This window comes from Nicotiana tabacum, chromosome 5 (assembly GCF_000715075.1).
Source record: "Nicotiana tabacum cultivar K326 chromosome 5, ASM71507v2, whole genome shotgun sequence".
NCBI classification, from domain to species: Eukaryota; Viridiplantae; Streptophyta; class Magnoliopsida; order Solanales; family Solanaceae; genus Nicotiana; species Nicotiana tabacum.
This window is the reverse complement of record NC_134084.1, coordinates 65336098-65350560: the sequence shown is the minus strand read 5'-3', so window position 1 is coordinate 65350560 and position 14463 is coordinate 65336098. Positions and strand designations below refer to the sequence as shown.

The 14463-nt window shown below is 39.7% G+C and overlaps 1 protein-coding gene across 2 annotated transcripts; it reads left to right on the top strand.

The window, feature by feature from the left end:
- The first annotated feature begins 351 nt into the window (after positions 1–351).
- Positions 352–7385, top strand: LOC107804513 (histidine kinase 3-like). 2 transcript variants are annotated; one of them, XM_016628421.2, is made up of 11 exons: positions 610–1172; positions 1282–1460; positions 2138–2422; positions 2549–2718; positions 2994–3206; positions 3362–3548; positions 3634–3685; positions 3783–4012; positions 4097–4195; positions 5221–6353; positions 6575–7385. In XM_016628421.2, the coding sequence occupies exons 2-11, from the start codon at positions 1293–1295 to the stop codon at positions 6846–6848; spliced, it is 2811 nt and encodes a 936-aa protein (XP_016483907.1). In that variant the 5' UTR covers positions 610–1172; positions 1282–1292; the 3' UTR covers positions 6849–7385. The 2 variants fall into 2 exon arrangements, with proteins under 2 accessions (XP_016483905.1, XP_016483907.1); XM_016628419.2 differs by having other exon boundaries at positions 352–1460.
- Positions 7386–14463: the final 7078 nt, after the last annotated feature.

Here is a 14463-nt window from a genome sequence, read left to right as displayed (position 1 = left end):
AATAAAAGAAAAATATTTGATGTTGTTTAATTTTTACATTCCCGGATGGCATTCATGATATATAGCTCTACATGCAAGGATGATATTGTAAATACAGATTTGAGAAGCGTACAAGGAATAGAGTTTAACAACTTGGCGTGTAACCATAGGACTTGTCTTGTGTGGATAGATAAGGCGATATGAACACAAAAAGCTAAGTGGAGGCATGAAAAAGAAAAAAAAAAAAGGAAATTTAAGAAAATAAAAGTCATTTTCCTGCTGAGTGGAAGTATACTTTTCTGCCCTTCATTAAAATATTCTACACTCATATATTTTTTATTATAATGGGAATATGTTCATTTAATTTTGGATGTCGACAGAAATTGGATAGAGAGATAACAGACCGTGGCAGCAGACATTTCTACCACCACCACCACCACCACCACCATATTCCTTTCATCTTTCCTTTTACAGATTCTTTATAGCTTAGTTTTAGTGTTTTTCTGATACGAACCAAAACTCTTTCTTTTCTTTTCTCTCATTATTATTAATTAAGGGTACACATATTTACTCACATTGAAATTACTTTTGAGTACTTGAAACTCCACAACTTGTGCAACTTACAAGAACCAAAACAAGCGTGTTTTTTTTTTTTTTTTTTTTTTTTTTTTGATATTTTGAGAGTATTAAAGTAGACATTCTACAGACTTGGGTGTCAAATTCTTTGTCTGTGGGATCATAATTTTTTGTTGCTTTTATCTATGTCTCTGTGGTGTTTCTGACTTGATAATTACCTTTGGAGAATCTTGTTTTGGCCCATTGTTTCTTTTTTGAGCTTTGTTTTAGTAGCTTACTGGGTAATTATCAAAATTCTTGCTCGAATCTTGAGGATTCGTTCTTTGGCTTTTTGCTGTTTCTTTATCAATTCAGCATTCCTCTAATTTGAAGAAGATAGCATCAAATTGACTTTCACTTGTTTTACTCTTTATTCCTCATCATCTGTAGTGCTTATTATTTGTTGGATGAGTTTGATCCATGTCATTGGGTTCGGTTTGAAATTGGGGAACTTACTGTTGACTCTATGTTGGTGGTTAGTGTCATTGATGTCCATGAATTGGTTAAATAATGGTAGCAAGAGTTTGGTTGGTGATGGGGAGCAGATATTGATGAAATTGTGGGAAGGTATAGCAGAGGTGAGTGCTAAGATTTACCATTGTTACCCTCGGTATGTCGTAGGAAAAAAGTGGTGGAGGAAGCTTTTGATAGCATGGGTATTATTTTGGATACTTGTATCTTTTTCAGTATTCTGGTACATGAGCACTCAAGCTTTCGACAAGAGAAAAGAAACACTTGCTAGTATGTGTGATGAGAGGGCTCGGATGTTACAGGATCAGTTCAATGTTAGTATGAATCATGTGCAGGCCATGTCCATTCTCATCTCTACTTTCCACCATGCTAGGAACCCTTCTGCTATTGATCAGGTCATATTTTCATCTTCATCCATAAGAAAAGACTTTAACCATCCTAAATTATGGGTTTTAGAAGTTTAATTGTTCAAGTCTTAGTAACTTCTTAGCACTAAAATTATGGTGAACTCTAAACCATAAATTCTTGTGCTTTTTCTTGGTTATATGTTGAACTCCTTAGACTTGTTTTTCCAATCAAATAAAAGTGACGGTCTAAATCTTTTGCTATTAGTCTTAGGTGTTCTTATAGCCTGTTTGGCCAAGCTTTTTTGCAAGGCCAAAGGCACTTTTCTTCAATTTTTTTTTTTCAATGTTAAAGTGTTTGGCCAAGCTTTTAGAAGTAAAATAAAAGTGCTTTTGAGTAGAAGTAGAAATAGTTTTGGAGAAGCAGAAGAAAGTATTTCTCCCTAAAAAATATTTTTTTGAAACATTTTTGAGAAAAATATACTTAAAAGCACCTTTTAAATGCTTGGCCAAACACCGATTGTTGTTCAGAAGTGCTTTCCAAATTAATTAGCCAAAAACAAACTGCTTCTCGCCAAGAGTGCTTTTGAGAAAAAGTATTTCTCAAAATAATAAGTTGCTTTTATAAGTTTGGCCAAACATGCTATTAGTTACATTGGGCCTATAGAACCAGCTTAGTAATCTTTCTATTTAATTCTCTAAATTGCCCAAAAACTCTGTGCTTGCAGGGTACTTTTGCAAGATATACAGAAAGAACAGCGTTCGAGAGGCCTCTTACAAGTGGGGTGGCATATGCAGTAAGAGTGCTCCACTCAGAAAGAAAAGAGTTTGAGAAGCAACAAGGTTGGAGTATTAGGAGAATGGATACACTTGAACAAACTCCAGTTCACAAAGATGACGAGTATGATAGAGATGGCCTGGAGCCATCACCAGTTCAGGCGGAATATGCCCCTGTTATTTTTGCACAGGATACTATTGCACATGTAATTTCTGTTGATATGCTCTCGGGAGAGGTAACTTCTTTGTTAAATCTTCCCAAGTGTTCTTTGAATGTGCATTATTAAAATCTGCCACACACTCACACATATGCAAAGGGAAGTACAAAGAGCAAGAACCTTATAAATGATTGTACCAAACAGGAAGATCGCGAGAATGTTTTACGTGCAAGGGAGTCAGGAAAGGGTGTTCTCACGGCTCCCTTCAGGCTACTTAAAACAAATCGCCTTGGAGTGATAAAGACATTTGCAGTCTACAAAACTGATCTTCCTTCTAATGCAACTCCAAATGAAAGGATCCAAGCAACTGACGGGTATTGCCATCTGCTTTATACAATCACTCACTGACTACTCAACTTTTGGAATTTTTTGCCCCTTACATAGTGGGAATAGAATCTAAAAACTGCAGGAGAAATACAAAAGATAATGATCTTGTTCAGCATTTTAGAATTTCACATTTTGGAGTAAGCCAATATTCTGGAATACTTATCAAATAGGAAATTCATGAAGGGACCTGATGACTTCTCGTGACCAAATTATGTTAGCTAATTAAGTGACTATTTTATAAGCTTCTTTCCTTTCGAAGCAGGTATCTTGGTGGAGTCCTTGACATTGAGTCACTTGTGGAGAAGCTTCTTCAGCAGCTTGCAAGCAAGCAAACTATCCTTGTAAATGTGTATGATACAACTAATCTCTCCCACCCTATTAGCATGTATGGTTCAAATGTGTCAAGTGATGGTGTGGAGCATGTCAGTGCCCTCAACTTTGGGGATCCATTTAGAAGGCATGAGATGCGTTGCAGGTGATTTTGTGCTTTCATCATTGGATGTTTTCTTTGTGTATAATCATGATTCCTGTCATTTTCGCTTTACTGGATATGGACTCTAAAGATTTGAGGGGTCTCAATAGATTTGAATTTAAGATTGAATCCGCTGAGATTGCTACTCTTTTTACCAGATTCAAACAGAAACCACCATGGCCTTGGCTAGGCATCACAACTGCGACAGGAATTCTTGTAATTGCATTGCTTATTGGGCAAATATTTCATGCAACAATAAACAGAATAGCCAAAGTTGAGGATGATTATCATGAGATGATGGTGCTGAAAAAGCGTGCTGAGGATGCTGACGTTGCAAAATCACAGGTATATATGATTTTTCTTTTTTCGCTAAATACTTTTATCCAACACTTGTTATAGGATATGACCTAAATTGACCCCTATCTTGTAGTTTCTCGCTACTGTTTCCCACGAGATCCGGACCCCCATGAATGGTGTTCTTGGTGAGTCTCAAAATTTGCAATTTGCTGCGTCATTACTCTTAGTATATTTTAGAGGATATCGGAGTATTAGGATAAACATGGATACACTGTTTCACAGGCATGCTTCATATGCTTATGGACACCAATCTAGATGTGACACAACAAGATTATGTCAGTACAGCTCAGGCCAGTGGTAAAGCTTTAGTTTCACTAATAAATGAGGTTTTGGACCAAGCAAAGATAGAATCTGGTAAGCTTGAGCTTGAGGCAGTCTGTTTTGATGTGAGAGCTACTCTGGATGAGGTTCTCTCACTCTTTTCGGGGAAATCTCAAGAAAAAGGAGTTGAGGTACTCCACACCTTAGACTTTCCATTTATTAATACTATCTTCTTTTTCCTATTGCGATCTAATTATTCTTTTTCTTGAGTGCAGTTGGCAGTTTACATCTCTGATAAGGTTCCCGATGTGCTCATTGGTGACCCTGGACGGTTTCGTCAGATTATCACAAACTTGATGGGAAACTCTATCAAAGTAAGTTCACATATCTCTTCAACTTTGCTCCCAGAAAATATAGCAGTAACAAAGAGTTGACTTAGCTAGGAGAGAAAGGGAAAGCGAAAGAGGAACACTACTCTCTGATTGAGTTTAAAACTGGAGTTGATATTTGAGTTTGTGCCTTTTTTTAACCCCTCTACAGTACTTCCCTTTGCTACCCTGGTGACTCGAACCGCAACCTCAAGATTGGAGGTGGCGAGTGCTTACCACTTGAGCAACTCTCTTGTCAAGGGATATCTAAAATTACTAACGATCCATCCGGTGTTTTTCTTATGTAGGAATTAACTGAATGCGTTGCAGAAAAAAGGAAGTAACTAGTGCAGTCGATAACGTGCTTTTGTCATGTTCTGCTTATTAAGTTACCAAAGTTGCACCCGATTTTAATAAGTCTATTAAAGCATATGTATATCACTCACTTTGATATACATATATATATATATATATATATATGTATATATATGTCATATATCAGGGATGTTCTCTCTATATACTTGATATGAGTCATTCTAGTCGATCCCAACTTGCTTGGGACCAAGACACAGTTGTTAATTTGTTATTGTTGTTGTATCGGAGATAAACAAGCATCTAACGGATTCTAAAAAGGTTTTGTGCTGCCCCACTTAATTTCCTTGCAATTTTAGCTTGAAGGCTTAGATTGTTTGACAGTGTATCAACACCAACTTTTGGTAAACCAACTCACATGTGTAAATGTGCATTCAAGTCCACTATTGAGCTACATGTGCTAGAGAGTGCTGGAGATATGGAATGACTCATATCAAGTATGTATGGCCTTAAGGGCCAGGAGGGTGCACAAATACATAATGAATTAATGACTCATATTGATATACACGGTCAAAAAAGAGTTTTGGACTTCTGGTGATGTATATAATTAAACATTGCATATATCTAAGGGGTTAGTTGTGGGTACTCCACCCCACTTTAGGTTTTGGGTTGGATGATCATACTTTTCACACTCTCTAAAGTATAATGTCTTTTTGCAGTTCACCGAGAAAGGTCATATATTTGTGATGGTCCATCTTGTCGAGGAAGTGATAGAGTCATCTGAGGAGTTCAAGATGGAATCGTCGTTAAAGCACACTTTGAGTGGATTGCCTGTAGCTGATAAACGACAGAGCTGGAGAAATTTTGTAGCTTTCAATCAAGAAGGATCCGCTGCTTTCACATCTTCCTCGCTGGGCCAGATCAATCTGATAGTTTCAGTAGAAGACACTGGTGTAGGAATTCCTTTAGATGCTCAATCTCGTATATTCACCCCCTTCATGCAGGTTGGTCCTTCTATTGCTCGCATCCATGGGGGAACAGGTATTGGACTTAGCATAAGCAAATGTTTGGTTCAACTTATGAAGGGTGAAATTGGATTTGTAAGTTTGCCAAAAATTGGATCCACCTTTACTTTTACTGCTGTTTTCACCAACGGCCGCTGTAATTGGAATGAGCAGAAAAGCCAACAAATCAGCAATCCGTCAAACTCTGTTTCTTCAGAATTCCATGGCATGAGAGCCTTAATTGTTGACCCAAGAACTGTCCGTGCTAGGGTCTCACAGTATCACATGAAACGACTTGGAGTTCATTCTGAAGTGGTTTCAGATTTGAATCACGGTTTGTCTTATTTAAGAACTGACAATAGGGTCACAAATATGATCCTCATTGAACAGGAGGTCTGGGATACTGATTTGGGAATGTCAAGTCTCTTTGTCAAAAACTTAAGAAATATCGATGCTAATGACCCTCCTAAACTATTTATATTAGCTAACGCTATAAATTCTAACCGAGTTGGTGTAGCCAATGGTTTTTCTACTCCATTTGTCATCATGAAGCCACTAAGGGTGAGTATGCTTGCTGCATCGCTCCAACGTGCGATGGGTGTTGGTAACAAAGGGAATTGCACGCACGGAGAGCTCTCCGGTTCTTCTCTTTCCAAGCTCCTTCAAGGGAGAAAAATTTTGGTTGTGGATGACAATAATGTGAACCTTAGAGTAGCTGCTGCTGCGCTGAAGAAGTATGGTGCTGATGTTGTCTGCACAGACAGTGGAAAAAAGTCAATCACTTTCTTAAAACCACCTCATCAGTTTGATGCATGTTTCATGGATATTCAGATGCCAGAAATGGATGGGTATGTTTCTTAAGAAACGCTATGTTATGTACCATTTTTAGACCCGCTAACTTATATTTTCCTTGCTTATTTTTGCATAACCATGAGCTTCTGCTCCAATCATAGCAATTCATTTATCGCACTTCTGCTCTGCACAAGTATCCTTTAGAGAAGCTATGTTAAATGTTTGACAAATTAAATAGTTTTTAAGCTGATGGTAACACTATAAAATTCAATAACAGGTTTGAAGCTACAAAGAGAATCCGCGACATGGAATCTGATATCAATAGCCGTATCCAACTTGGACAACTTCCTGTTGAAGCTTATGGAAATGCTTCAAGCTGGAAAGTGCCCATTTTGGCCATGACTGCTGACGTGATTCAAGCTACAAACGAACAGTGTCAGAAATGTGGAATGGATGGTTATGTGTCGAAGCCATTTGAGGCTGAGCAACTTTATCAAGAAGTGTCGCGCTTTTTTCACGTCAAGCAAATCAGAATAGCTGAAGATCAGTAGAAATGCCATTTTCTTCATGGTGCCCAAACTTGATTACTACTGCAAGTTAAGAGTGCGAATCTCCGAAACTTAACAGACAAAGTACATAAAACTTCAAGGATTGCTTTTGGATTCTTTGTTGGGGTCTGATCTGACATCTTACAAGCTTGAGGAGCAGAGGACTTGGATGTAACCACTTGAACTTCTGCTTCTCTCATCAAGAAAAAACCTTTCTTAAAAGAGTTGTCAATCCTTTTGATGGCTAGTCTCTTGAGGAATGGATGATGCTTGTACCATAGAGAGTGATCTAGTTGATGTAGGAACAAACATTGTTTGTCAACAGAAATACGTTTCATGTGTATATTCTCAAATCCTATAGGGCACATAGGAAATTAGTCATAATAGGTAAAAGGTTGGTTCGGTCATAGTTGCCATAAACATAGGGACAGCAAACAGCTGAATTGCTTCTTTTCCCTTTGTGTATAGTACAAAGAACATGTTTGATGTAGGACATTTTGATATCAAGTATAAAGTAAGCATTCAAATGTTGCTTCTGCAGATGCACAATTCCTGCATAATTATTTAATTTTGTTTATTGACTTCCGCTTAAAGTGAAACGGAAAAAAGTATGAAACGAATCTCTGATTTGAAGTTTATGAATTTCTACAAGGATTTCAAGCTAATAACTAGGTTCATGGTTAAATATTTAATGAATTTTTAACATATATATATATATATATATATATATATATATATATATATATATATATATGAGAAGAATTATACTATATAATTCTTTTCATATAATTTTTGAATATGTAAATTATTCAAAAATTATATGAAAAGAACTATATATTGCAGTTCTTTCTCATATCTGCGCTCAACTCGTTCTTATTTGTCCTGGTGATGGAGGCACTAACACGACATATTTAAGGGGAGATGTCATGGTGTATGGTATTCGCCGATGACATAGTTCTGATTCTGATTGATGAGACGCAATGTGGTGTTAACGAGAGGCTGGAGGTTTGGAGACAGTCTCTTAAGTATAAGGGTTTCAAGTTGAGCAGGACTAAGATAGAATACCTAGAGTGCAAGTTCAGCGCCGAGTCGAGGAAAGTGGGCATGGACGTGAGGCTTGGATTATAGGTCATCCCCAAGAGAGGCAGTTTCAAGTACCTTGGGTTGGTTATCAAGGAGGACGGAGAGATCGACGAGGACGTCACATACTGTATAGGGGTGTGATGTATGAAATGGAGGTTACCAGCTGGAATCCTTTGTGAGAAGAAAGTGCCATCAATACTGAAAGGTAAGTTTTATAGAGCGGTGGTTAGACCAGCCATTTTGTATGGGCTAGAGTGTTGGCCGGTTAAAAACTCACATATACAGAAGACAATACTAGCAGAAATGAGGATGTTGAGATGGATGTGCGGACACACTAGGATGGATTAAGAATAAATATATCGGGAGAAGCTAGACGTGGCTCCTATAGATGACATGATGCGGGTAGCGAGGTTCAGATGGTTCAGGCATGTGCAGTGGAGAAGCCCTGATGCCCAGGGTAAGAAGGTGTGAATAGTTGGCTTTGGCGGGTACGAGAAGAGGTAGATGACAGCCTAAGAAGTATTGGAGAGAGGTGATCAGGCAGGACATGACGTGACGCTTCAGATTTTTGAGGACATAGCTCTTGATAGGAATGTGCGGATGTCAAGCATTAGAGTTATAGGTTAGGAGATAGTTGAATATTTTTCTACTTCGTACCGAGTGCGAGGCTAGTCTAATAGAGTTTTTCTTAGATTGCTAATTGTTAATGTTGTGTTCACACTATTCTTCCGTTTTTCATAGTATGAGTCTTATTTACTGGTTATTGTTATTGCATTTCATCTATTTTTTGGTTCTTCTGATGTTGTTATTATTTCTATGGTTTATGTTGATGACGCTAGACTGATATATTATCTTTTCGTCTTTTTCATTTTCTTGAGCCGAGGATCTTTGGGTCTGCGTACACACTACCCTCCCTAGACCCTTCACCTGTAGGATTTTACTGGGTTGTTGTTGTAAATTTTAATTTTAAATCTAATCTAACGTAACTTCAAAGATTTAGTACTCTAGGGATTTATCTCCTACAAAACTGTTTTAAGATAGCTGGAGCCGAGTGCTAGCCATTTGTTTAGTAAGATGTACACTGCGTAATAAGCTTGTACAGGAAATGCATCTTATTGGCAATTAAAGTTTGGTATCATGTGTAGATGGGTGAGAATTTAATCATTCAAAACATGTATTAGGCGGACAAGGATATACTAACTACCAAGTGTAGAGTTTGTTCCTCGTAGGAGGACCAGTTGGGTTGTTCTTGCCTTTTTGGTAGTATCATATAATCCACCCTTCTATTAAGAGTGTCACCCACGATAATTTGGAGTTGAAAAATTATCACTCTTTGTCGTTGCCAATATATTAGTACCCAGACAATGAACCCACATACATACATAACTGAGCCTAAAATAAGGATAGCGTCAACATTATAGATATCAAAGTCGATATGTCTGAGTGGTTAAGGAGACAGACTTGAAATCGGTTGGGCTTCGCCCGCGCAGGTTCGAACCCTAATGTCGACGAAAGCTTTTGTTTTTTCTCCTTTTATTTACAAAAGCACATATGTGGCTAACTCCTACTTCTTATTTTTACGTGTCACGACTCGAATCCCACCATGTGGGTCGTGATGACACCTAGTCTTTAAATCTAGGTAACCCGATCACTTATCAACATTAAATCAGAAAAATAATGATAGAATAACGCAAAGTTTAACATAAATGTGAAAATAAAGGAAATACAAGTCAAAATGGCAATACTCAACATCACCCTCCAGAATCCCACCATGTGGGTCGTGATGGCACCTAGTCTTTAAATCTAGGTAACCCGATCACTTATCAACACTAAATCAGAAAAATAATGATAGAATAACGCAAAGTTTAACATAAATGTGAAAATAAAGGAAATGCAAGCCAAAATGGCAATACTCAACATCACTCTCCAGAACTAGGTAATACAGAGTAACGAGCTATGAATACATGGGAATATCTCAAATATACAATACTGTTCGGATATAAAAATAACAATATAAATACTTCAAAGGATTGCGATGATCAATGCAACTACCTCGATTCTCACAATCAATGAAGCTTTCACTGCCTAGATTTGCTACCTCAGACACTTGGATCTGCACAAAATGTATAGAAATATAGTATGAGCACACCACAGTGGGTACCCAGTAAGTATCAAGACTAACCTCGGTGAAGTAGTGACGAGGTTCAAGTCATGTGATACTCACTAGTCGCAATAACCCGTGCAATAAATAAAAAAACTAGCAATAGAAAATATAACAGAAACAACAATAATATCATCGTAACAAGTGATAACAGTTAAAAAAGAATAAAACAACTCATCTTCAACAAGTCATTAAATAGAAATGCACACATAAGGCACCTCACACCCATATTACCAGTCTCAATTGCACAACAAAGATCTCGTGCCACAATAACAATCACACTTGCACGACAAATACCTTGTGCCAACATCACTCACAATTACATGACAAAGACCTCATGCCACTATATAATCACATTCGTACGAAAGAATCCTTGTGCCTGCAAGGAAAAGACCTCGTGCTTGCACGGAAAAGACCTCGTGCCCATATCAATCTCACCCGTATGGAAGAACCTCATGCTCGCACGATAAATACCTTGTGCCCATACCCACACAATCCGCTCAACATGCCCACATGCATCATAAAATCAAAAACAATAATGCTAAAGTCTTTATCACGGATATGGATAGTAAAGTGTGGATGAGTATTTAAATCAGAGGAAGTCGTTGTGAAAAATATGCCACCAAGACCTCAAGGATATTGTAGTGAAAAGATTAGGTATTTTGGGGAATGGGGTGGTCATTTGCATCTTATTCAGGTTCAAAGCCTATATGCTAAGAAATTTGTTTACCGTAAAAATGGTAATAACAATTAAATTTAATTAAAGGACTCTAAAAATACGTGATCTATTTTTATACTAGTTGTCAAGCAGTTGATGCTATGTATGTGAGACTTAAAAATAAAATGACAGTTAAGGATAGGCTGATAACCAAACCGATAGGTCAGTTATCGGGGCCTCTAGCTTGTCGATTCGGGAGCCTCGAGGTCGATTCTGGAGCTCGGTTGGGAGCTATCGGAGGTAATCGAAGTATGACTAACAGTTGGAATAAAATTGATGAAAGCTCCTTATAGCCAATGATAAGCGAAATAATGAAAACAATAATGAAGACAATAAATGGGAGCAATAATATCGAAGAATATGTTAGATAGCAAAGAGAATATTCTTGTATATTTCATGTGGAGAAGCTAAAGCAACATGAGGTTCTAAAATAATAAGGATCCCCTTTATATATGAGGAAAATCCTAATATAGTATAAAATGCATTAATTACAAAGGTAAAATGAAGGGACAACCATATGACACCCTGATTCATGGCTAGGGTAGTCCACTAGGCTCTGTCAGTCCTAGCCGTGTACCTTGAGAACTCCCTATTTCTATCACAACTGTGGTCAACATTGTCCTTAGGCCGAGCGTCGACGAACCTCTAGGGAGGGAACTCGACCATAGCCTTGCAGCTTCGAGCCTTCAAGATGATTATCTGGGGTGCCTTGATGATAAGGAACTGGACCTTCCGATTTCGCCGTATACATATAGTCCCCGCGTTTCTTAGAGAGGAGCAATGAGAAACGATTTTGACATCCAACTCTTTGGACTTCTCGCAATGATGTCACGTTGATGATATCATACTTATGACATAAGCTTTTACGATAACCGGGACATCCCATGGCCTTGTCTTTTTGGCGTCATTCAATGCGCTGCCGATTCCCATTCTCCAACGCGACTGTATCGCCGTCGATCCAGTTTCCAATGGCGCATTGATTGCGCCTGCCGTTCCATCTTTCAAAGGCATTGATGGCGTTGTTGGCCATACTATCACCCCCTATAAATGGGGGCCTTCTGGTACTATCTTTTCATCCAAGTGCCTTTCAACACCTTTCCATCCCTTTCTTCCCCCTATCTTCCTCCATTGCTGCTCACCATGTTTGGGGTCTACGACCTTAAGGTCTTATGGCGAAGTTCTTACCAGCCACGCCATGGCCTTTTGCTTGGGCTTTTCTTTGCTGAGCGAGATTATACAGTCTTGTCTCTGTTGTTATTGTTGTTGTTGTTACGGTTGTTACTGCTGTCGTTGGTGGTTCGAGGTGACGAGATAGGAGGGCTGACGTATTTTGACTTAGGAGGATGTTTGGAGTTTACACCGCTGCTCGGGAGAGTGTTCGAACTATACACCGCTGCTCACTCTCCTACCCTGGCTTGGTGTGGTACTTCATCCCCTTGGCTTTCCAAAGGATAAAATGGCACCACCGGCCATTAGACTTGCACGGCACAACGTCCTAGAAGGCGGACCCAGAACAGTCATGCAAGTAGGGTTGATGCCGGCCGAATCTTCAACCTTTGGCTTCGGCAGGCTATGTCTCTTTTTTCTTCTTCTTATGCATCACTTTCATCTACTTCATCTTCGCCTTTTCCTCTTCTTCATCTTCGCCGTCGGAGATATTATTCTCGAGGGTCGAGATGGAACCCCAGAGGAGGTGGCGATCGAAGATGCTGTCACCGAGGATGTATTCCTGAAGAGATGGCGCTCGAGGATACTGCTGCTGAGGATGCACCTTTGGGAGTAGGCTAGGCTCTAGGCTTTTGCTACATGTGTACTTTTTTTCTTCTTTGTTTCTGTGTAAGGAACCCTCGTGGGCTTTTGTAATCATATGTTATGACCCCTCAAGGGCTCTTGTAACCAAGTGTTTTCTGAATACAAAGACGTTTTACCAAATTTATCTCACTATGTTTCCTTTTATTTGTACCTATGGAGACTTTGAATACGTGACTCTGTTGGCTACTGCCAACATCGAACCCAGGTATGAGTATTTTTTCTGACCTTTGACCGACTAATATGACTCCTTGTGGAACCTTTCGCCATTCCTTGGATCGATCCTGGACTAAACCGATGAACTCGGGTCGTCGGGACCCTTACTTTGAGTTGAATGAAAATAATGCTTCAAGCCTTGAGACCGTGACTTATCACTTAGGCTCCACGATAATCTCTAAGGGGAAGTTTGCTCGGAGGCCCGTGGATAGGGACTGTCTTTGAGCTTTCGAGGGCAGTCCCCGAGTGGGGGTTCGTTCAAGTCCGGACTACATGGAAACTTGATTTGAACTTAGTGTAGATAGCCTTAAGGCACTATAGATTGAGCCTGGAAGAGGGTTTGTCCGAACTCAGATGATACCCCAGGGCCAAGCCCATATGGGTGGATGATGTTATTGGCTTCTTAGAGTCTAACCTTTTTCTGATGGAGGTCCTTGAGGTCGGGTACACCCTCGGGATTGGCAATGATGCCGTTGGCTTCTTGGAGCCTGACTTTTCTTTGATGGAGGTCCTCGAGGTCGAGTACCACCTCGGGATTGGCGATGATGTTGTTGGCTTCTTGGAGCCTGACTTTTCTTTGATGGAGGTCCTCGAGGTCGGGTACCACCTCGGGACTGGTGATGATACGAGGATTTCCATTTTCAAAACATTACATGGTGTCGCCTAATGTACGATACAGTTGCCAAGTTGTTGGGGCGATTTGGTGATATCAGCCTGTGTTTTTAATCGGCTTTGAGGCAGGCGGGTCGTCGCTATTTTTTCCATATATAAATAGGGTAGTTTCTGCTCTTTTGGAGATCCCACCATTTTAAGTAGTTACCCTTCTTTTTCTGCATTAAGTCTTTCATTGCTCCAGTATACAAATAGGGTACTTGAACGGAATCCTGCTTTAGTTCTCTAATTTTGCCATAGCCATGACTGCTATATCGGGGTCTGTTCAGCAGAGAGGGGAGAGTTCTGCCTCCGCCATCTAGGACCAATGAGAGTATACTTTGAAGATTATTTCTTTGATAGGAGAATAACACCTTGAGTTAGTGAGAAAAGACTGCGGATGGGAGGAGAAAGTAGTGTTACAGACATTTTCCCCGGATGAGGTCATCACGGAATGCGCCGATGGGTTTTTGAATGTGTACAATATCCTTTCACATTAGGACCCCTTGATAGGGTTGTGCTCGAGTTCTGTTTAAAGTATCGGGTTACCTTGGTGCAGATCCACCCATCGTTTTGGCGAACAATGTTGATGATGAGATTTTTTGCGGAGAAGGTAGGGCTTGAGTTTACGCTCAGCCATCTTGCTGGCTTCCGAGATAAAGAATGACAACAATAAGCGAGAGATGTTTTCACAGGGCGATGGCACTCAAAGCAAGGCGAAATGGGACCGGGTCTTCGGAGCGGAAGCATCATCCTAGCTTGCTGCATCCGTGATTCCTGATTCTGGAAAGATGGTTTCCCCACCACTGTCGCCTTATTTTTCCGTCGACAGTACTTCGAGAGATTCTAGGAACCTAGGTTCACATACACCGAGCGACCGTGCCTCAACCGGAGTCGATCCTTTCAGAGCTGGGAGAACTAGGTTGGCAGATGTGCGCTCGGCCTTTGAGGAGGCCCAGCGGCTTCACTTCGTGGTGAGT

What these genes read in the sequence shown, in the direction of transcription:
- LOC107804513 (XM_016628419.2), top strand. Translation starts at nt 1,002, where the DNA reads ATGAGTTTGATCCATGTCATTGGGTTCGGTTTGAAATTGGGGAACTTA. An exon ending in ACCCTTCTGCTATTGATCAG is followed by an intron (nt 1,461 to 2,137) that starts GTCATATTTTCA and finishes CTGTGCTTGCAG; the next exon opens with GGTACTTTTGCAAGATATAC. An exon ending in AGGCATGAGATGCGTTGCAG is followed by an intron (nt 3,207 to 3,361) that starts GTGATTTTGTGC and finishes TCTTTTTACCAG; the next exon opens with ATTCAAACAGAAACCACCAT.